Source organism: Carlito syrichta, unplaced genomic scaffold, assembly GCF_000164805.1.
Source record: "Carlito syrichta isolate Samal-C Ts95f unplaced genomic scaffold, Tarsius_syrichta-2.0.1 Scaffold81549, whole genome shotgun sequence".
NCBI classification, from domain to species: domain Eukaryota; kingdom Metazoa; phylum Chordata; class Mammalia; order Primates; family Tarsiidae; genus Carlito; species Carlito syrichta.
In genome coordinates, this window is record NW_007025645.1 from 142,649 (window position 1) to 164,656 (window position 22,008).

General features: G+C 36.3%; 1 protein-coding gene across 1 annotated transcript in view; it reads right to left on the bottom strand.

The window, feature by feature from the left end:
- The window catches only part of SCAPER (S-phase cyclin A associated protein in the ER), a gene marked incomplete at its 3' end in the record, with an annotated part of 218,865 nt that overhangs the window by 131,585 nt on the left and 65,272 nt on the right, over positions 1 to 22,008 (bottom strand). Inside the window, exons 6-8 of the mRNA XM_021711065.1 lie at positions 11,428 to 11,528; positions 9,205 to 9,321; positions 3,434 to 3,594 (exon numbers count right to left, since the gene is read on the bottom strand). Coding sequence (XP_021566740.1) covers positions 3,434 to 3,594; positions 9,205 to 9,321; positions 11,428 to 11,528 — 379 coding nt within the window. The remainder of the gene's footprint in view (positions 1 to 3,433; positions 3,595 to 9,204; positions 9,322 to 11,427; positions 11,529 to 22,008) is intronic.

Consider the following 22,008-nt stretch of genomic DNA (forward strand, 5'->3'; position numbering starts at 1 on the left):
CCACTGCACTCCAGTCTGGACGACAGAGTGAGACTCCAACTAAAAAAAAAACAAAAAAAACAAAAAAAAAAGAACTATGATAAATATATTCAAGAAAATATGGAAAGACAGAGACTGCTAGAAGATACCAAAAGCTATTTTTTAATGACCACATGGAAATTCTATAACTGATAATGAAAATTATGAATTTAATAGAATGGCTTAATAGCAGATTAAAACTGAGGATTACTGAGCCAGAATACATATCACTATTCAGACTGAAGCAATAAAAGAGAAAAGAATGGAAAACAATATACATTATTTGTTAGAAATGTCCATTATGTCAACTTCATTAATCGAGTTGTTCAAATACTCTAAATCTTTACTGAATTTGTCTACTTGTACCGTCAGTTGTTGAGACAATTATATTAATATTTCCCAGTATGAGTAGAGATTTACTTATTTTCCCTTCAGTGTTGTTAATTTTTGCTTAATATGTTTTGAAATCATGTTAGGTACATATAAATTTAGAATTACCATATATTTCTATTGAACTGACTCTTTACAAATTATTTCTGTTGAACTGACATTTTTAGTTGACATTTCTGTTGAATTGACATCAAGGAACATCTTCCTTTAAGATATTTCTGGCCTATTTTTAAAACATTGTTCATATCATCTCTTCCCCCATCTCTTTTACCTTAAGTTTAATTTTTAAATCTTTTTATACCATTTTAGCTGGGTTTGGAGAAGTGCAAATTAAATGTATGTGATCATTCTATCATCTTAAAAAATTTTTATTTTTTATTTTTTTGGGTTGGAGTCTCAATGTCACCCAGACTGGAGTGTAGTAACATGCTCACGGCCACACCGGCATTGACCTACTGGGTTCCAGTGAACTTTCGCTGCCTTCCAAGTAGCCAGAACTACAGGTGTGCACTACCACACCTGGCTGATTTTTTTTAACTTTATTGTAGACATGAGGTCTCACCAAGTTGCCCAGGCTGGTTTCTAACCCTTGGGCTCAGGCAATCCACCTCGCCTCAGTCTCACAGAGTACTGGGATTACAGACTGAGCCACCGAGCCTGGCCATAAGAATTATTTTTACAGCATATGATTACAAACTTTGACACTATAGCTACTGTTATTATATATTACTTGAAGTATTTGCCTGCGACATTGTGAAATATATATTTGGGCTTCATCACAGCCTCCTGGTTATACATTCCTAAAACCCTTGGAATAAAGCGGTGTCTTTTTGTATGCTAATAAGCTGACTAGTGCCTAGCAGCACCCAGGCAACTTCAGAATGGGGGCTAGTCACTGGAATGACCAAAAGGGGCTAAAAGTTAAGTTGACTGCCAATCATTTAATCAATCATTCCTAAGTAATGAAGTTTTGATGAAAATCTAAAATTTAAAAAAAAAAAAAAAAACAGTGTTCAAGGAGCTTTCAGATAGCTGAACACCAGAAGGCTCCTGAAGGTGGTGTGCTTGGAGAGGTTAGAAAGTTCCTTACCCCTTCCCATATACCTCACCCTATGCAACTTTTCATCTATATCCTTTGTAATATCATTTATAATAAACCATAAATGTGTTTCCCTCAGTTCTGTGAGCCACTCTAGCAAATCAAGTCAAAGGAAGTGGTGGGAACTCAGACTTACAGCTGGATGGTCAGAGCACAACACAGGTAAAACAACCTGGAGCTTGCTATTAGCATCAGAAGTGGGAGGCAGTCTTGCAGGACTGCTCAACCTATGGTATTTGATGCCTTCTCCAGGATGATAGTGCTAGAACAGAATTGAATTAGGTGACAACAAACTGATGTCTGCTGCAGAATTGATTGGCTGTTGGCAGGGAGAAATCGTCACATACTTCTTGGTGACCAGAGATCACAGAAGTCTTCTGTGCTGATTGTTGTGGTGTGAGAGCAGAGGAAAAACATATTTCTTTTTCCACAGAATGCCATTAACTCACTCTGCACAACAGCGCACTGAAACTCCAAAACTGAAGACTAGGTAATCCAAAACAAAACTTCCCAGTATATTAATAATGGTTTCCTTAAGCAGAGATATAATCAAGATCTATTATTTCATTCTCAACGAAAAGGGTTACTCATGAATAATCTGAGAGTACCACTTTAAACAAAACTATGATATGTGCTAACACCATGATTTCTTTGTTTGCAATTTTGATTTTACAACACATTTCTCCCAGATCCTTTCAAGATACAGAAACTAAGCTTTATAATTCATATTTTTCTACCTTTTTCCTAAGAGAAAGAACTCTGGCCTATTGTCAGTTATCTACTACTCAACTTGTATGAAGAAAATAGGAACAATATATTAGGGGAAAAGTAAGAAATATTATTTGAAGTAACCCAACACAACTTACCAAGACCAAAATGGAAAAAACAAACAAAACACATCCATGATGCAAAGACAGCAATGATTTTGTTATGTGCAATAAAACACTTCATTCTGAACTGAAAAGCTCCAATGGGATCTTCCAGTGAAGAAAACAGAAAGCAGTTTCTGAAGTTCTCCTAAACTCATAACACAAACTCATTATTATTTACCATCATTCTAAAATACCAGCCTCTATGAATATGTTAAAAATCTACTCTCAAATTTTATTATAAAAGATTTTATAAAGAAAATTCTTTTTTTTTGAGTTAAAGTTTTACTCTGTCGCTCAGGTTGGAGTACAGTGGTACAATCACGGTCACTGGAGCCTCAACCCGCTGGGCTCAGGTAATCTTCCCACCTCAGCCTCCTTAGTAGCTGGACTACAGTCACATGCCACCATTCCTGGCTATTTTTTTTTAATTGTAGAGACGTGGTCTTGGCCATGTTGCCCAGGCTGGTCTCTAACCCCTGGGCTCAAGCAATCCTCTTGCCTCAGTCTCCCAAAGTGCTGGGATTATAGATGTGAGCCACTCACCTAGCCTGGAAATTCTTATAAGAAATAAATTTAGGCCCTCATAATAATACCCCTTCTAATTATTTGTGTTCCTTAATCATTCTGATGGCACAGAAAATTGATCTGAAAAAATATAAACAATATTATTTTGAAGTACCAAAAAACAATCAAATATTAAACAGCTGAAATAATAACATGCCACTTAAAAGTGTATTTTGTCTAGAGATGAACTAGTCTGTTTTTGTTCTACTATAAGTTTAAACTATTTTCCAGGATCTTATAAATGAATTGGCAAAACACACCATTCTCCTTAAAGTTTACACAGGGCAGATGTGAATCTAGAAAGATCTCCATAAGCTATCAAAAAGTGCTAAAAAGTAGTTATGCATAAGTTTTTAAGATAATGTTATGGTTTTAACTACAAAAAAGATAAATGTATAACTCTATTATGACCAATTGTAAACAAAATAAATAAATATCTCTATACATCCACCTATTTATTGCACAAAATGGCTATTTAAAAGTCACTTGCCATTTTTACGGGAAGGCTTCTGCACTGTCATCGGTGGGCAAAACTGGGCAGGTGCCACATCTGAAGAAGCAGTAGAGCCTGTATGATGAGCTTTTACCTTGTCAGCCCAACTGACACCTGTGGGAGCCTGTCGGGGAGCAGCCACTGTGCCAGGTGAACCTCTATAGAGAAAAATAAATGCAATTAATAAATTAAATGTAAAAGATAAAATGTTTTAATATATGCTCACTATATCTAAATTTTAAAATAATTGGGTGTGTATCTACATATATAGACTAACACACTATCATGGTGATCTAAGACAGCCTATATAAATTTATCTTCATCTAATACCTCATTAATTTTTATAGTGTAACACATTATAACATATGGGAGTAAAGAGAGGGGAATAAGGATAATAGAGAAGCCCTCATTAGTTATTTAAAAGAAAAACTGATTTAAATAGGGAATCTTGAAAAAATTATGCATTGGAACATTAAAGTTTTTGTTTTTTCATACATGTGTTTTAATGATATAAATGTGCATTGTTAATTTTTATATAGGCACTATTAAAACAGGCGTTTTCTTTGTTCATATTTCTTACATGTATCACAAGCATGATGCCTCACTGACAATATACAAAAAGTGGAGTGAAAATTCAGTGACATTTGTTAATTAATTTAATGTACAATTCTCCTCAACTGTAATAATATTTTCCCCAAACTTTCATGGCTGTCCTACCCACTCTTCATTTGACAGTAGCCTTATTTATATGTTTGTTTGCACATTTATTCATTTAATTATTTAAAGACAGGGTCTTGCTCTGTTGCCCAGGCTGGAGTACAGTGATGGAATCATAGTTCACTGCAACCTCAAACTCGTAGGCTCAAGGGATGCTTCTGCCTCAGTCTCCTGAGTAGCTAGGACTATAGGCATATGCAACCACAATCAGCTTTTTAAATTTTGTATAGAGACAAGGTTTCACTATGTTGCCTAGGATGGTCTCAAACTCCTGTCCTCAGCAATCCATCTACTTCAGTCTCCCAAAGTGTTGGGCTAACAGTCATGAGCCACTGAGCCTGGCCTTTATCAAAGTTTCCCAAAAACTTATCTTAGTTTTCACAGAAATGGTAATTCTTTTTTCACTCATATTTCACTGGCTTGCTTATTTAAATTATGAGTCGGCCAGGTATGGTGGCTCATGCCTGTAATGCCAACACTTTGGGAGGTCAAGGTGAGAGGATTGCTTGGCCTCAGAAATTGAGGACCAGCCTAAGAACATAGCAAGAGCTTGTCTCTACAAAAATCAAAAAATTAGCTGGGCTTGCCGGTGTGTCCCTGTAATTTCAGCTACTTAGGAGGCTGAGGCAAAGGATCATCTGAGCCCAGAAGGTCTAGACTGCAGTGAGCCATGATCATGCCCTGTCCTCCAGCCTGGGCAACAAAGTGAGACTCCAACTCAAAACATAAATAAATAGAGAGTTAAAATAAAGAAAAAAACTTGCATAAGCCAAGTTTGGTAAATAATAACTTATGTGCAATTAACATATAACTCAACCAGCAGAAACACAAGTAAGTAGATATACTATAGGTAACCGATGAGCCACAATTGTCCAGCAAGCACAAACAATATGTTTTATAATGATAATGAAGACTGTCAATTAACCCAACAATACGGTTATGTGGAGATCAGTCTGGGAACTTTTACCACACATGCATTAATGGTTTTTAGTGTTAAACCATGCAATATACAATACTCTGAACCAAAGACCAATAGAATGCATTACAGAGTAAGTTTGCATGTTTATCTTTTCCCTACTCCATTATGGTCCAATTATTATATGGTTCCAAAGCCCATCAACCTTCACTAAAGGTAACACTACCTAATAACTTCATAAAGAAACTTGAAAACAAAAGTTTGATTCTATTGACTAAACAATCAGCTTTTCCTAAGTGCCAGGTACAGGGCTAGGCACTTAGAATACAGAGATAAGGCAAAGATCTTGCCTCAAAGAAGGTCAAAATATAAGTGCAAAAAAAGACATTAAAAATTTCTGATTCAATGCAAATGTAATAATAAAACTACATCTGAGGTCTAGCATTAACAAAAAGGAAAAGCTGTTAACTATGATATGAAGGTAGGGTGATGACAAACAGTCAAGAAAGGTCAGGTTTTAACAGAGAAAAGAAAACTGGCCAAGTAAACGATTTATCAATCCTCTCATTATGTATCAAATGTTCAGATTCACTCTAAAGAATACAGTCCATGGAACCAAAACGTGCTGCCCATCGAAAGTGGACTGGATTTTTTTAAATGTGGTATATATACATGATGGAATATTATACACCCATAAAGAAGAACAAAACTATGGACTTTGCAGCAACATGAATGGATTTAGAGCCTATCATACTCAGTGATCTATCACAGAAACAAATAACTGAGTACCATATGTGCTCACTCACAAGTGGACCCTGAACACCTATCATTAATACTACAAGAAAGGGATTGGCAGTAGCCAGACACTGCCAGAAAGGGGTGGGGACACAATATCAGTAAGGGTGCCTGATCCCAATCCAGGAGAACTGAGGTCCAGTGGGAGCCCCAAACTTCATCTGCACGTAGATCACTTATGTACCCAATCCTGACTTGTACCCCACATCTTTAAAATAAATATAAATTTTTTTAAATCTATGAAAATAATAAAGGATATAGATGGGGAATCTAACTTTTTTTACCCCAAAATAATAATTTAATAAAAGTTAGTATTTTCTAAGTAAAAAAATAATAATAATTAGAGTCCAAAATCAATTAAAGTCTTAAAAACAAACTTTCCCATTATCACAACTACCAGATGGGACAATAACATTTAAGAAGAACAGGGCTGACGAAAAAACTTAAAAGGAGAAGCTGGAAAATGAGATGTCCACAGAGGGCTTTGAAAAGCTCCAACATATTCCTGGAAATCAAGAAGGTCACACATGTATTCCAGTTATAAGCATACCTAGGAAAGATTTGAGAGGACCCTAATCTCTCACCTCAGACTGGCCTTGAGGTTTTGAGAAAACAGAAACTGAAAGAAAGGTAGAGTTATAAACTGCCAGAGCACTAAGAGCAAGTTCCAACAGATACAAGGGACTAGAAAAAACTAAGATTCTTGAACAAGGCATTTAAGAAAACTTCAGTCACATCATTAGTAGATGTCTAAGCAGAGACTTTAGTGGCTGCATACAACAAAGAATACAGACTTTGTATTATGTCTGGGTTTGCTGGTCCCAAGAAGTCACCAAACTAACAGTAACAACAACAACAAACAGTCACAACAGCTATCCTGGAGAGGGTTACAATCTGATCTTCAAAGTTATCATATTTTATTAATTAAAACATCTACATTTCAACAAAAAAAAATACAAACAGGGAAGGTATGGCCCATGCACAAGATTAGTAATAGGAAGCCCAGACACTGGACTTACTAGACAAAGACTTTAAATCAGCTATTATAATTACATTTAAAGAACATCAAAGAACAAAAGTAAGTCTTGTCTAAAGAACCAAAAGAGAGCATAAGAATAAAGTTTCACCAAATACAGAATATCAATAAAGAGAAAATAAATATAAAAAGAACCACACAAATGTTCTGTGAAGTTGAATAGTAAAATAACTGAAATCAAAAATTCACCAGAGGAGTCCAACAACAGATTTATGACAGAATAAAGTATCTGCAAACTTGAAGAAAGGTCTATTAAGAGTATCTAATCTGTGAAACAGAAAGAAAAAAGAATAAAGAAAAATGAACAGAACCTCAAAGACCTGTGGGAAAGAAACCATCAAGAGTGTCAACATAAGTATAGTGGAAGTCTCAGAGGACAGAAGAGAGAAAAAGGGGCAGAAATAATATCTAAAGAAACAATAAGCAAAAACTTCCCAAATTTGATGGAAAAGACTAAGCTACATATCCAAGAAATTCAATGAACTCCAACTAAGGTAAATTCAGAGTCTCACCTAGACACATCATAGCCAATAGATCAAAAGCCAAAGGCACCAAAAAGTAAGTAATACATCACATTCAAGAATTCTCAAGACAGCTGATTTATTTCTCATCAGAAACCACTGAAACCAGAAGGCAGGAGGTAATATATTCAAAAAGCTGAAACAAAAGGAATGCCAGGCCAAGTAATCCTAGCACACTGGGAAGCTGAAGCGGAGGATCACTTGAGCCCAGGATTTTGAGACCAGCCTGGGTGACATAACAAGACTCCGTCTCCATTTTAATATTTAAAAAAAGAAAAGGATTGTCAAACAAGAATTCTATATACTATAAAACTATCCTTCAAGAACTAAAGGGTAAATTAAGACAAAAACTGAGAAAATCTGTCACTAGCAGACCTACCCAAGAAGAAATATTAAAGGGAGTACTTCAGGCTGAAATGAGTCAATAGACAGTAACTTGAATTTGCATGAGGAAATAAGGAGCAATAGTAAAGGACTACAAAAGATAACTACACGGGTAAATATAAAAGACAATATAAATATAACACTTCTATCTAATTAAAAAGATAACTGCATAAAACGATTTTAAAACTGTGTTGATGAGCTTGTAGTGTATAAAACATGTGATCTATACAACAATAACACAATGTATGATATATATTTAGATCTTTTGTTGCTAAAGAAATTGCTAGTTCATGTCATAAAATATTTAGCATGAACTATATTAATGAGCTAATGATCTCCGAATCATTAATTATACTTGAATATATTACATTTCCTTAAAGCTAAACTTTAATCTCCTGAATTTTTTTAATTTTTTATTCAGATAATTTCAAACATACACAAAGCAGGAAGACAGGTCCCTTGGTCAACCCAGCTCTTCCCCTCTGGCTTGCAACTGTCAGGCAGAATATACCAAGAACATGACATCTTGAGATAAGGTGGAACTGTCCAGAACAACCCAGATTTTGTCCTCATCCCTCTAGAATGGGATGTCCTGTAATGCTTGAGGTCAGTAATCTAAATCAGGGGTCCCCAACTCCTGGGCTGCGGACTGGTAGATCTGTGGCCTGTTAGGAACCAGGAGACACAGCAGGAGGTGAGCAGGGGGTGAGCAGAACTCTGCCTCCTGTCAGATCAGCGGGGCGTTTGATTTTCACAGGAGTGCGAACTCTATTGTGAATTGCACATCCAAGGGACCTAGATTGCCACACTCCTTACGAGAATCTAATACTTGATGTCGTTCCCCCACCCTCCATCGTCCAGGGAAAAATTGTCTTCCATGAAACCAAAAAGATTGGGGGCTGCTGATCTAAATGACATTCAGTATATAAAATCCAGAACAGAGTGCTTTTGGAGTCTTTTATTGTGGTGAGAAGTGGGCACATACAAATAGATCTCATCTCCCTGGTTACCTCTCCTAAGGCTTAGTGGACCATGTCACCATGGATCCTAAGCTTCTGTTGATTCTTACTGCCTATCTGTAATAATGCTGCTTTACCTGACTTGTGCAAGTCAGAATATGTCTCCTCAGACTTATATTCTGGCAACTGGGTTTATGCAAAACCTCCTATCAGATCGAAGAATCTTAGCAGAAATTGGGGAGGCGTTTAAAGTCCTCCCCTGGAATTGCTAGTCAATGCACAGTGTTCTCCTCCTAGGTGTTATTGATACATGTACACAGCATTCTGCTTAACACACAAACATATACATGGATAATTTTATGGTGGAATATACTTTTATAATAATATATTATCTACAGAAAATTTACTGCAATGCAAGTCTTTTTTAAATTTCATCTCACCCAAAATTTAAGCTTCGGCGAGCATTTGATGTTACACTTATTCTATCTGTTGATGGGCTTGGAATCACATGACGTCCTGGAGACATCTTCTTTACTTCCCATGCCAATGATGTTGGCCTGCCAATTCAATACATATGCCATATTAAATTAACAGAGAAAGGGGGGTAAAAAACTAATTTTCTCTCTTGGTTGTTAGTGGGTGATAAAATAATCATAATTTTTTCCTAGAGCATTGCTTACCAGAAAGTTACCATACTACCAGTGAGATATCACAGACAATGTATGGCCCAGAACTTTCCACCCAATATAGCACAGCAACAGAATTTTACTTATCTCAAAAAGGTCACGGAGTTAAGGAGACACATGATACACTACTTATGATTTACAAGCTTCCACATGCCCAGCTAAAATACATTTAAGAGGCAATGATAATAATTTAGTCTACTTGTGTCTGACGTCCTGGAAAAGTAAGTTTGTAGAAAAGGGATCAAAACAGAAAGAAAATGGTAAAGGTTAAATGAAGACTCCAAAGGAATATATAAAGTCTCTTTCCTCTAGCTTTTAACCACTCAGGAGAGTAGGAGCAAAAAGATTTCATTGCTCTTTGCTGGGAAAGTTAAGCAATCTAACAACTTCTACGCCTCCCTCTTCACTGGCCCCCACAACCAATCAGTTGACAGGATGCACAATATGCTCTCAAATCAGATTCCCATCACTCCCCTGGATATCCCTGTCTTACTCTCCATTTCCCTTCAACCATGCCAACAGTATCTTCTTTTACAATTTCACTGGTAAATAATATTTCATAGACTTTGTCTTTTTAATTACATATTTATTGCCATTACCAGTGAAACTGAACTTTTTTACCTACCTGTCTAGGCTCTCAGCTCATGCTACTCTTTCCCTTGTTCTTTTTACTTCTGCCCTGCTAAACTCTAAATTCCTTGACTACACTGTGCTCACGTCCACCTCAAGGACCTCATACGTAACTGCTATTGCTATCTGGAATTACTCTTTTCTCTTTGTCTAGCTCACTGGTGCTTAACAATTCTGTTTCAACTTAAATGTCACCTCCTCAAGAAAGCCTTTCTAGACTTAGCAAACTGATTGAGATTACTTTTTCATACACTCCCAGAGTGAACTGTATTTCTTCTTGGTGACACTTTGCACACTTACATTTATTTAACACCAGTTTTTCCTGTTAGAAATTCAGTTAGTCCTTCAGGCTGCTATAATAAAATATCTTAGACTGGGTAATTTATAAACAACAAAATTTATTTCTCAAGCTGGAAAGTCCAAGATCAAGGTGCCAGTTGATTTGATTCCTGGTGAGGGCCCTGTTCCCCATAGATAGCACCTTCCATCTGTGACCTCACATGGTGGGAGAACTGCTCCCACTTTTCTTATAAGGTTACTACTCCCATTCATGAGGGCTACACCCTCCCAACTTAATGGCCTCCTAAAGGCCCCACCTCTTAGTACTATGACATTGGTGTTCAGTTTCAACATATGAATTTTGGGGAGACACATTCAAACCACAGCATGCACTATACACTTCATGAGGGCAGGGACTGTGTCTTTCCTCATACCCACAAGTCCCAGGACCTGGCACACAGCATTCAGATATTGTGTGCTGATTTCAAAGGAATCTTTCTAAAGGAGCTTTGATCTATTATTACTCCACTAATCAAAAATCATCAACTTTCCTCACTGCCTACTACATTAAAAAGAAATAGCTTTCCCTACATTTTTTCCATTTCACATGTGCCCTACACTTACATATCTGTTTTAACTATTAGTCCCTTCATCCAAAAGGCCAACCACATGGTAAAATTCATCCCACCCTTGAAACATGTTTTCTGCATGCTCCATGAAATGTTCCCTGATCTGTTGTCCAAAAAAGATATGTCCTTCTCTAAACAACCATAGAATTTTTTGTACTAATAAATTCTATTTTATCATAGATGATAAATACCATGAGAGTAGTAAATATTTCATATTCGGCAATTAAATTTCTATCCTGAATAAAGTGATAATATCCAATAACATCCACTGGTAAATACCCAGTAACTATGTTATTGAACTAAATGAGAAATGCAGTACCTACACCTTTTAAATTTTTGTAAGTTTCAAGTCAATTTGAGGTTAAATCCATTGTCAATTCTAATGACTGTTATTGAAACTGCTGGCTAATATACATATATAGATCAGAGATTTCATTACCTGCTTTGAGCATCTGTCTTCTCTAGCTTTTCCTGAAGTTGAATCCAGTCAATCAATGCTTTGAAATCTCTCACATAGTTATCCAACATCATTAGCACCTCCTAATTTAAAACAAACAAACAAAAAATAAAGTCTCATTCTTAGACTAAAAACTTCCAAGAAAAACTTAGAAAGAAAAACTTAGGAATTAATAATTCTTATATTATACTCCTCAATGAAGAAGCTGCATAGCCTACTGATCTAGCTTTTGTTATCTGGGTTTTTTTTTTTTTTTTCACTATCTCTCTTTGATAAGATATTAAGAAACATGTGAAGTTGAGGGCCTAAAACCAAGAAATGATATTGATATTCCTTCTGAAGACCTCCTCAAATAGGCATCCTTTCAACCATTTTTACTGTGAAGTTTAATATATAGAAAAGTGCACAAAACATAAATGTACAAATGAATTATCACAAAAATTCATGTAACCAACACAACGTGCACAAAACATAAGTCTATAAACTACTGCAAAAAACCACTATCTATGACAAAAAAATAGAACTATGCCAGTTCCCCAGCATCCATTCCCAATTACTATTCCATCCCTCCACAAAAGTAACCCTGCCTTGACTTCTAATAGTGTGATTTTGCCTGTTTTTGAAATGTGTATAAATGAATTCATATAGTATCCATTATTTTGTGGCTTCTTTGTACCTTTATTTTCCAGGTTCATCAATATTGAAAAGTATACTTGCAATTCATTTATTGTCACTGTACAAGATCACTGTACAAGGCCACTGCACATTTATTTATTCAATCTACTGTTTATCAATATTTATTGGTTGATATTTATATTTATTTATTTTAATATATGCTTATCCAATCGCTGTTGATGAACACTGGGGTAATTTCCAATTTTGGAAATTACAGATGATATGCTGTTATTCCCATATATGTCTTCTGCATACATATATGAATTTCTGGTGAGCATAAGCCCATGAGTTAAACTGCTAAGTCACAGGGTAACTGTATGTTCCACTTTAGTGCATAATGCCACAGAGTTTTCCAAAGTGGTTGCCACTTCTACCAGCAGCATATGTGAGTTCTCCTTACTCTACATCCTTGTCTACATTGGTATTATCCACTTTTGGGTTTTTGTTGTTTCTTTGAGTCAGGGTATCACTCTGCTGCCCAAGTAGGAATGCAGTAGTACAATTCCTGGACTCAAGAGTTCCTCCTACCTCAGCTTCTCAAGTAGCTGAGACAACAGACATGCCAAAGTGCTGGGATGACAGGAGCTGAGCAACCAAGCCCGGCCCATTTGTTTTTAACCTGAGCAATTCTTGTTGGTGGGTATGTAATGTTATTTCATTATGGTTTTAATATGTATGTCTGAGCCAGGTGGAATGGTACATGCCAGTAGTCCCAGCCACCCAGGATGCTGATGCAGGAGGATCACTTGAGCCCAGAAATTCAAAAACAGCCTGGGTAACACAACAAGATCCCATCTTTTAATAATAATAAGTATTCCTCTGATTACCAATGATTTTGAGGACCTTCTCGTAAGTGTATTGGTCATTGGGATATCCCTTTTTTGTGAAGTGCCTGTTCAAAACTCAGCCATTTTTCTAGAGGGTCAACTGACGTTACTGATGTATAGGACCTCTTTGTATCCACTGAATATGGATCTTTTGTGGTTGCATGTGTTACACCTATCTGCTTGCCTTTTTGCTCTCCTAATGGAATAGAATATCTTGATGAACAGAAACTCCTAATTGCAATATAGTCTAATTTACGATTCTTTTTACCTTGAGACAGATGCTATTTGTGTCATTTAAAAAACTTTCCCTATCACAGATTAGAGAGGTATTCATCAACATTGTCTTTTAGTGCTTTGTCATTATACCTTTTGAATTTAAACCTACAATCTTCATGGAACTGATTTTTTTGTGTATGACCTAAACTAGGAGTCAAGTTTTCTCCCATACAAATATCCAATTGCCCAGCACAAGTTATTGAAAAGTTAAATCTAGTCCTACTATTTCACAGTGTCATTTTTTGCCATAATCAAATATCCATAAACATGAATCTGTTTTTGGAATCTCTGTTAAATTGGTCTGTTTATCTATTCTTGTGCCAGTACCAAACTATCTTACATTGCTGTAGCTCTAAGATAAATCTTGAGGCCCATTAAATTGTCATTGTCCAGCTATATATTTGACCTCAAGGTTTTAACCCTAAGAATAAATGTTAGTTTTAGAGATTGGCAGTAATAGGAAACTGTCAGGGGAGGTGGGGTGGGATTGGCGGTTGAGGGAAACTGCTAAGGGAAGGAGGGGCATAACTCATTAACAAGGGTACATGCATAATCAATGCTTGTATAGCTAACCCTGAATTGTACCCCACATATTTATAACAAAAAATAAAAAAGAATAAATGTTAGTTTTAAATTTTTTTTAATTTTCTGTTATGTTGATTTTTGTATTTTAAATTTAGATCCAGAAACTTTAATATACTTAATACTTGTCATATTTTATCTTTAGATTCTTTTGGATTTTCTAAATGCTATCTATGAATAATGACTTTTTTTTTTAACTCTCTAGTTGCTTAACCTTTATGTCTTATTCCTGTCTTTTTGTTGAACAGGGTCTTAAATACAATGTTGATAGAAATAATGATAGCAGGCTTTCCTGTCTCTTTCAAAATTTCAGAAAGAAAGCTCTCAACATTTTACTACCAAGTATAAAGTTTACTATCACTTTTAGAAGATTCCTTATTTCACAAAGGAAACTTCATTTAATTCCCAATTTCCTAAAGTTTTATCATAAATGGGTGTTAAATTTCATCAAATATTTTTCCTAGATCTATTGAGATAATCATGATTATTAATCTTCATGCAACTAATTTGGTTAATAACACTAATCTGATATTCAAATATTAACTAAGATTGTAGTGCTAGAATAAACCTAACTTCATTGTGATATATTGCCCTTTTTTTTTCATTGCTGATTCAATACATCAATATTTGGTTTAGGATTTCTGCATCTGTTCTCCTAAGTAGTCTATATTTTCCTTCTCATAAAAGCTTTAGTTATTAAGATTATGCTGGTTAAGCCAGACTCGGTGGCTCAGCCTGTAATCCCGAGCTTTGGGAGGTTGAGGTGAGTGGATTTCCTGAACCCGCGGGTTCAAGACCCGCCTGGGCAACTTGGCGAGACCTCATCTCCACAATAAGTCAAAAACTAGCTGGGCGTGGTAGCACGCACCTGTAGTTCCAGCTACTTGGAAGGCTGAGGCGGAGGGATTGCTGGAGCCCAGCAGGTCGAGGCTGCAGTGGCCAGGAGCGTGCCACTACACTCCAGTCTGGGCAACAGAGTGAGACTTCAACTCAAAAACAAAAAAAAAGATTATGCTGATTAATAAAATGAGTTTTTAAAAACAGAGCTCTCTTTTTCTATGTTTCCAGCACTTTGGGAGGCCGAGGTGAGTGGACTGCCTGAGCCTGTGGGTTCATGACCCCCTGGGCAACTCGGCGAGACCTCATCTCTACAATAAATCAAAAAATTAGCTGGGCGTGGTAGCGCGCGTCTGTAGTTCCAGCTACTTGGAAGACTGAGGTGGAAGGTCGAGGCTGCAGTGGCCCAGAGCGGCCACTGTACTCCAGTCTGGGCGACAGAGTGAGATTTCAACTCAAAAAAAAAAAAGAATTACTTGTGTGATGCTGGCAAACTTTTTTGCTAAATTTTATTATTTTATTGAGATATAATTCACAAGCCATAAAAGTACACAATTCCGTCATTTTTAGCATATGCAGAGTTGTGTAACTGTCTAATACCAAAATATTTTCATTATCTCAAAAAGAAACCCCATACCCATTAACAGTCACTCCCCATCTCCCCTTAGCATCCATCCCTTAGCAACCACTAGTCTCTTTTTTGTCTGTATGTTTTGGTCTATTCTGGACATTTCATATAAGTAGAATCAATCATACAAGGCCTTTTGTGTCTGGCTCCTTTTACTTAACAATGTTTTTGAGGTTCATCGACCAGGTAGCATGTATCAGTACTTCATTACTTTTTATGCCTGAATAATTGCAAAATATCACATTTTGCTTATTCATTTATCACTTGAGAAATATGTGCGTTTCTTCTTTTTTGCTAATTTTGAATAATGCTTTTTACAAACATTTGTGTAAAAGTTTTTCTGTAGACACATATTTCTAATTCTCTTGGATATGTGCCTAGAAGTAGATTTGCTAAGTTATATGGTAGCTTTAGCTGTTAACTACCTAAACTTTTTCCACAGCTGCTGCACCATGTTATATTTCTAGCAGCAATTTAAGAGCTCCATATTCTTCACATCCTTGCCAACACTTGCTATTTTCTGACTTTCTCATTCTAGTCACCTTAATGAGTGTAAAGTTGTATCATTATAGTTTTTATTTGCATTTCCCTGAAGACTAATAACTTTGATCATTTTCTCATGTGCGTATTGAACATTTTGAACATTTTTTCATGAGCATATATCTTCTTAGGAGAAATGTCTATTCAAGTTACTTGCCCTTTTTAACTTTTAACTTTGTCCTTTTTATTGCTGAGCTGTAAAGTTTTGTATACATTCTGGATACTAGACTCTCATCAGTTGTATGAGAAGATATTTTCTCCCACTATGTGGATGGTGAGTCCACTCCCAACAGTGTCTTTTGACACACAGAAGTTTTTAACTTCTGAACAAGGTTCACCTTGTTCCAGCAAAAAAATTAGGTCTGCAGATTCTCCCTGGAAGGAGTTTGTGCATGCACTCAGTTCCCCAACTTTTACAGTTCACACTCCTAAATCACCTAGCTTTGGGAGTTGATGAGGTCTGCATTTGTGAACCTCCCTAGACCTTAAAGAGGTGGGCTTCCAGAAGCTACCGTCTCAAGCTCAGCAGTGATCGAACAATCAAAAACTCCTAGGTCCCAATTTCTCCCTAGAGGAAACTAACTACACAACTAATGTTGTGACTTTTCCAGTTGTTATCTGTAAGTTGGGTCATTAATTAGCCTGCATCTGGGAGCTTAAAAAGCAGGCAATCAGCAGTCCTCTAGGAGATTAAGGTGCATGTCGACACTCCTCACAACTCCTCCTGCTAGCTTGCTCCAGAAATAAATTCAAGCCTCCAACTAACCCACTTAACTCAGAGTAGATGGAGTAAGCAGCTCCCAGGCCCCTGCGGGCAACCAAAAGCAAAGCAATGGGTTGAAATAGTGTGCAGAGGAAATTAGAATTTAGCACTGCCGTAGATCCTCTCCCCAATTTTGTGCAAACTGAGTGAGAGATAAACTCCAGCTCCCAGCCAGGATCGGTGGCTCAGCCTGTAATCCCACGCTTTGGGAGGCTGAGGTGAGTGGATTTCCTGAGCCCGCGGGTTCAAGACCTGCCTGGGCAACTTGGCGAGACCTCATCTCTACAATAAATCAAAATTTAGCTGGGCGTGGTAGTGCATGCTTGCAGTTCCAGCTACTTGGAAGGCTGAGGTGGAAGGATAGCTGGAGCCCAGCAGGTCGAGACTGCGGTGGCTTGGGAGTGGCCACTGCACTCCAGTCTGGGTGACAGAGTGAGACTCCAACTCAAAAAAAAAAAACTCCAGCTCCCAACTTCTCTCCAAGAAAGAAGAAACTGGAACACACACTTAACACACCAACTTTCCAGCTGCATCTTGAGAGACTGGCTTCTATCTCACTTGTCTCTGAGTACAAACAAGTACTAATCTGGGGGCCACTAAGAAACAAAGACACCAGTTAGATAAGCACAAAGGTTCGAGAAGCACCTACTGGTGAGGCTGAAAGGCAGGATCCATGTCCTACACAAGGCCAGTATGATAAGTCTGGGAAAGGCACTGCCTTGTCTAATGCACAGAAACCAACACCAAAAGTCAAGAAAAATAAAGAAACTGGTAAATATGTTCCAAAAACAAAAAGAACAAGATAAATCTCCAGAAACTGACCCTAATGAAATAGAGATATGCGATTTGCCCAACAGAGAATTCAAAAGAAGTCATAAAAAATGCTCATCAAGGACAGGAAAGTAATGCATAAACAAACTGAAAATGCTGGCAAAAAGATGGAAAATATAAAAAGTACCAGACAGAAATCATGGGGCTAAAGAGTACAATAACTGAACTAAAAATTTCAGTAGAAGGGCTTAAAAGCAGGCTAGATAAAGCAGAAGAAGGATCAGTGAACTCATAGACAGGTCATCAGAAATATCCAAAATGAAAACCAAGAGGAAAAAATGAAAAGAGTGAAGTCAGTTTAAAGAACATGGAAAAGGATTAAGCAATATTACATATGCACTACTGGAGTAACAAAAGGAGAAGAGAAAGAGATAGAAAGTTTATTTAAAAAAATAATGGCTGATGATTTCCCAAACCTAGAGAAGAAAATAAAAAAATCTAGATCCAGGAAGCCCAAACAACACCTAATTAGATGGATCCAGAGACACCTACACAAAGACATATTATGATCAAATTGTCAAAAGCTAAAGACAAAAAAAGAGAACTTTGAAAGCAGTAAGACAAAAATGATACATACAGGGGCCCCTCTAACATTATCACTGAATTTTTTTCAGCAGAAACCTTGCAGCTCATAAAGGCTGGAATTATACATTCATAGTAGTAAATGGGAAAAAAAAAGTGTCAACCAAAACCGTTTTATCCAGAAACCTGTCCTTCAAAAATGAAGGAATGATAAAGACTTTCAAAGACAAACAAAAGCTGAGATAGTTAATCACCACTGTACCTGATCTATAAGAAATACTAAAAAAAAAGAGTTCTTCGCATTGAAATAAAAATATAATAAACAGCAACATGAAAGTGTACATAGGACTGGCAACATAGTATTTTTGTTTACACTAGCATAATCACAAACACGTGGGTAATGCCTTGTGCTACAATATTACAACAGCTATGACATCACTAGTGAATAAAAAATTTTTCAGCTCCATTATAATTTGAAGAAACCACCACTGTAAATGTGGCCCATTGTTGACAAACGTTGTTCTGTGGTGCATGACTGTACAATGACATATTATTCAGCCTTTTAAAAGATCCTGATGTTTGTAACAACATGAATAAACCTAGAGGACATTATGCTAAGTGAAATAAGGCAGGCATAGAAAGAAAAATTGCATGATCACACATATAGAGAATCTTAAAAAGTCAAATACATAAAAACAGAACAGCAGTGGTTGGTCAGGAAGAGAAAAGAAATGAAAAAACATACGTCAAAAGGTACAAACTTCTAATTATGTAGAATGAATAAGTCTAGAGATCTAATGTACAGCACGAAGACTATAGTTAATAATGTACTGTAAACTGAAAATTAGCTTAAACAGTTTTTTGGTATTCTTACCACACACACAAAAAGAACTATGTGAAGTGATGAATATGTTCATTTGCTTGACTGTTGAAATCATTTCACTACATATACATAGATACAGATATATAGATACATCTACATATATATCAAAACACCATGCCGTACACCTTAAATATATATAACAAATACATACATATGTAAATAAACAATACCATTTACATCCAAAAATACAAAATACTTAGGCATAAATCTAACAAAAATATATACAAGGTCTGCATGAGGAAAACTACTAAATTCTAAGGAAATAAATCAAAGAACTAAATAAATGAAGAGCTATGCCACGTTCACAGGTAGGAAGACTCAATAATATCAAGAGGTCAGTTCTTCCCTACTTGATTTACAGAGTCAATTAAATCTCAATCAAAATCCCAGCAAGTTAAACTGATTCTAATGTTTATATGCAGAAGCAAAAGACCCAGAATGGCCAATACAATTATGAAGAACAAAGTTCTACTTCCCAACTTCAAGATATACTATACAGCTGTAGTAATCAAGACAGTGTGGTAAAAGGGGGAAAAAACAGACAAATAGATCAATGGAACAGAACAGAGAGCCCAGAAAAAGACCCACATAAATTGAGCCAACTGATCTTTGACAAAGGTGCAAAAGCAATATAATGGAGCAGACAGTGTTCTTCAAAAAGTGGTGCTAAAACACCTGAACATCCACATGTAATAAAACAAAAAGAACAACAACAAAAAATATTAATCTAGACACAGACTCACAACTTTCACAAAAATTAACTCAAAATGGATCCTAGACCTAAATGTAAAACACAAAACTATAAAAATTCTAAAAGGCAACTCATAAGACAAAAACCTAGATGATCCTGGATACGACAATGACTTTTTGGACACAACACTAAAGGCACAATCCATGAAAGAAAAAATTGAGATGCTAAACATTGTTAAAATTTAAACTTCTGCTCTGCAAAAAGCAGTATCAAGAGAATGTGAAGACAAGCCACAGACTGGGAGAAAATATTTGCAAAAGACATAAATGAGAAACTGTTATCCAAAACATACAAAGAACTCTAAGAAAATAACCTGATTAAGAAATAAGGCAAAATTCTAAACAGACACCAGCAAAGAAGATACACAGATAGCAAATTAACATCTGAAAAGATGCTCCACATCGTAAGTTATCAGGAAAATGAAGATTAAAACAACAATGAGATACCATTACACACCTATCAGAATGACCAAAATCCAGAAAACACCAAATGCTGACAAGGATGTAGAGCAATAGAAACACTCGTTTGTTCATGGGGAACACACAATGGTACAGCCACTTTGGAACACAGTCTTGTACTTTCTCACAAAATTAAACATACTTTTACCATATGATACAGCAACCACACTCCTAGGTATTTACTCAAAGGAACTGAAAACTTACACTCACACAAAATTTGCACATAGATGTATACCGCTGCTTTATTCATAATGGCCAAAACTTGGAAGCCACCAAGATGTTCTTTAGTAGATAAATGAATAAACAAACTGTGGTATATCCAATGGAATATTTTATTCACTGCTAAAAAGAAATTAGCTATCAAGTTATGAAAAGACAAGGAGAAATCTTAAAAGCAAATTACTAAGTGATATAAGCCAATCTGAAAAGACTAGCTGGGCATGGTGGCATATGCCTGTAATCTCAGCTACTTGAAGGCTGAGGTAGGAGAAGTTCTTGAGTTCAAGGCCAAAGTGGGGAAGATCTCATCTCAATAAATAAATAAAATGGAAAAGACTCCACACTGTATGATTCCAACTATATGGCATTCTGGAAATGGCAAAACTATAAAGATCATAAAAATATCAGTGGTTGCTAGGGGTTGAGGGGTGGGGAATTGGGAAGGAATAAATAAACAGAGCACAGAGGATTTTTAGAGCAGTGAAACTACTCCATATATGATCACAATAGTAGATATATATCATTATACATTGGCCCAAAATCATAAAATGTATAAGACTTAGAGCAAACCCAATGTAAACTATGGACTTTGGTGATAATGGTGTGTCTATGTAGGCTCATCAGTTCTAACAAATAGATATCACACGGGTGGAGATATTGGTAATGGAAGAGGCTATGAATGCAGGAAGGGAGGAAACATATGGGAAATCTCTGTTCCTACCTCTCAATTTTGCTATGAATCTAAAACTACTCTAAAACAGGAAGGAAGGGAGGGAGGGAGGGAGGGAGGGAACGAGGATGGAGGAGAAAGAGGAGAGAAAGGGGAAGGGGAGGAGAAGAGAAGGAAGGGAGGAGAGGGGAAGGGGAAGGGAGGAGGGGAGAAGGGAGAGGGAGAGGGAGAGGGAAAGGGAGGAGGGGGGAGGGAGAGAGGGAGAAGAGAGGGAGGAGAGGGAGGATGGATGAACATGTTGGGAAAAGTAAATGCTTAAAATTTTACCATTTCTTATGCAGCTGACATAAAACTTAAATATATCAAAGGCAACTATGCATGATTTAAAAACAAGTTTTCAATATTATAATGGGTTATTTGTCTTCTGTTATCAAATGCAATGTTTCCAGTGACAATTAACTTACAAAGATAAATTTTAAATTGACTGGATTTTATGAAGACTTTTTTTCAAATCGACTTAACTACGACAAATAGAACACCGGTGCCCACTTCACACATTCATGATGATAACCATTCCTACATTCTAATTTTCTTCCTTAGATAATCCAAAAGTATATTACTGAGATGATACATTTTACACATCTGGCAAAGATAATTTTTTGGCACTGATTAGTTATGCATCTAAATGGAATTAAATTTTTATGTAAGAAAAGAGTGCTTTTGTGTAAAAGCACAGGCCACTAAGATCTACTCCATTCCTCAGGAAGTAAAATTTGATATTGAGTATGATTGTATGTGCATGTATTGGTATATTAGTCAAAGTTGCCATTTAATTGCCTAAGACAAAGAACTTTAAAGTGTATTCACTTTACCAGCCTCACATCATTCCTATCTTACCTTGAAGATATAACAGTCTCACTTTACTATAAAGACAACTTTCCAATACTCTCAGAAAATGACCATCAAAAAATGCCAACCAGCTATAAAAATGATCATTTGTACTGTAAAACATTACTTTTCCATAGCTTAGACTGACTTTGTAGTATCAGCCTCACTCAAAAACCTCAGAAATACTTTTCCCTCAAAAATGTTTTTAAAGAT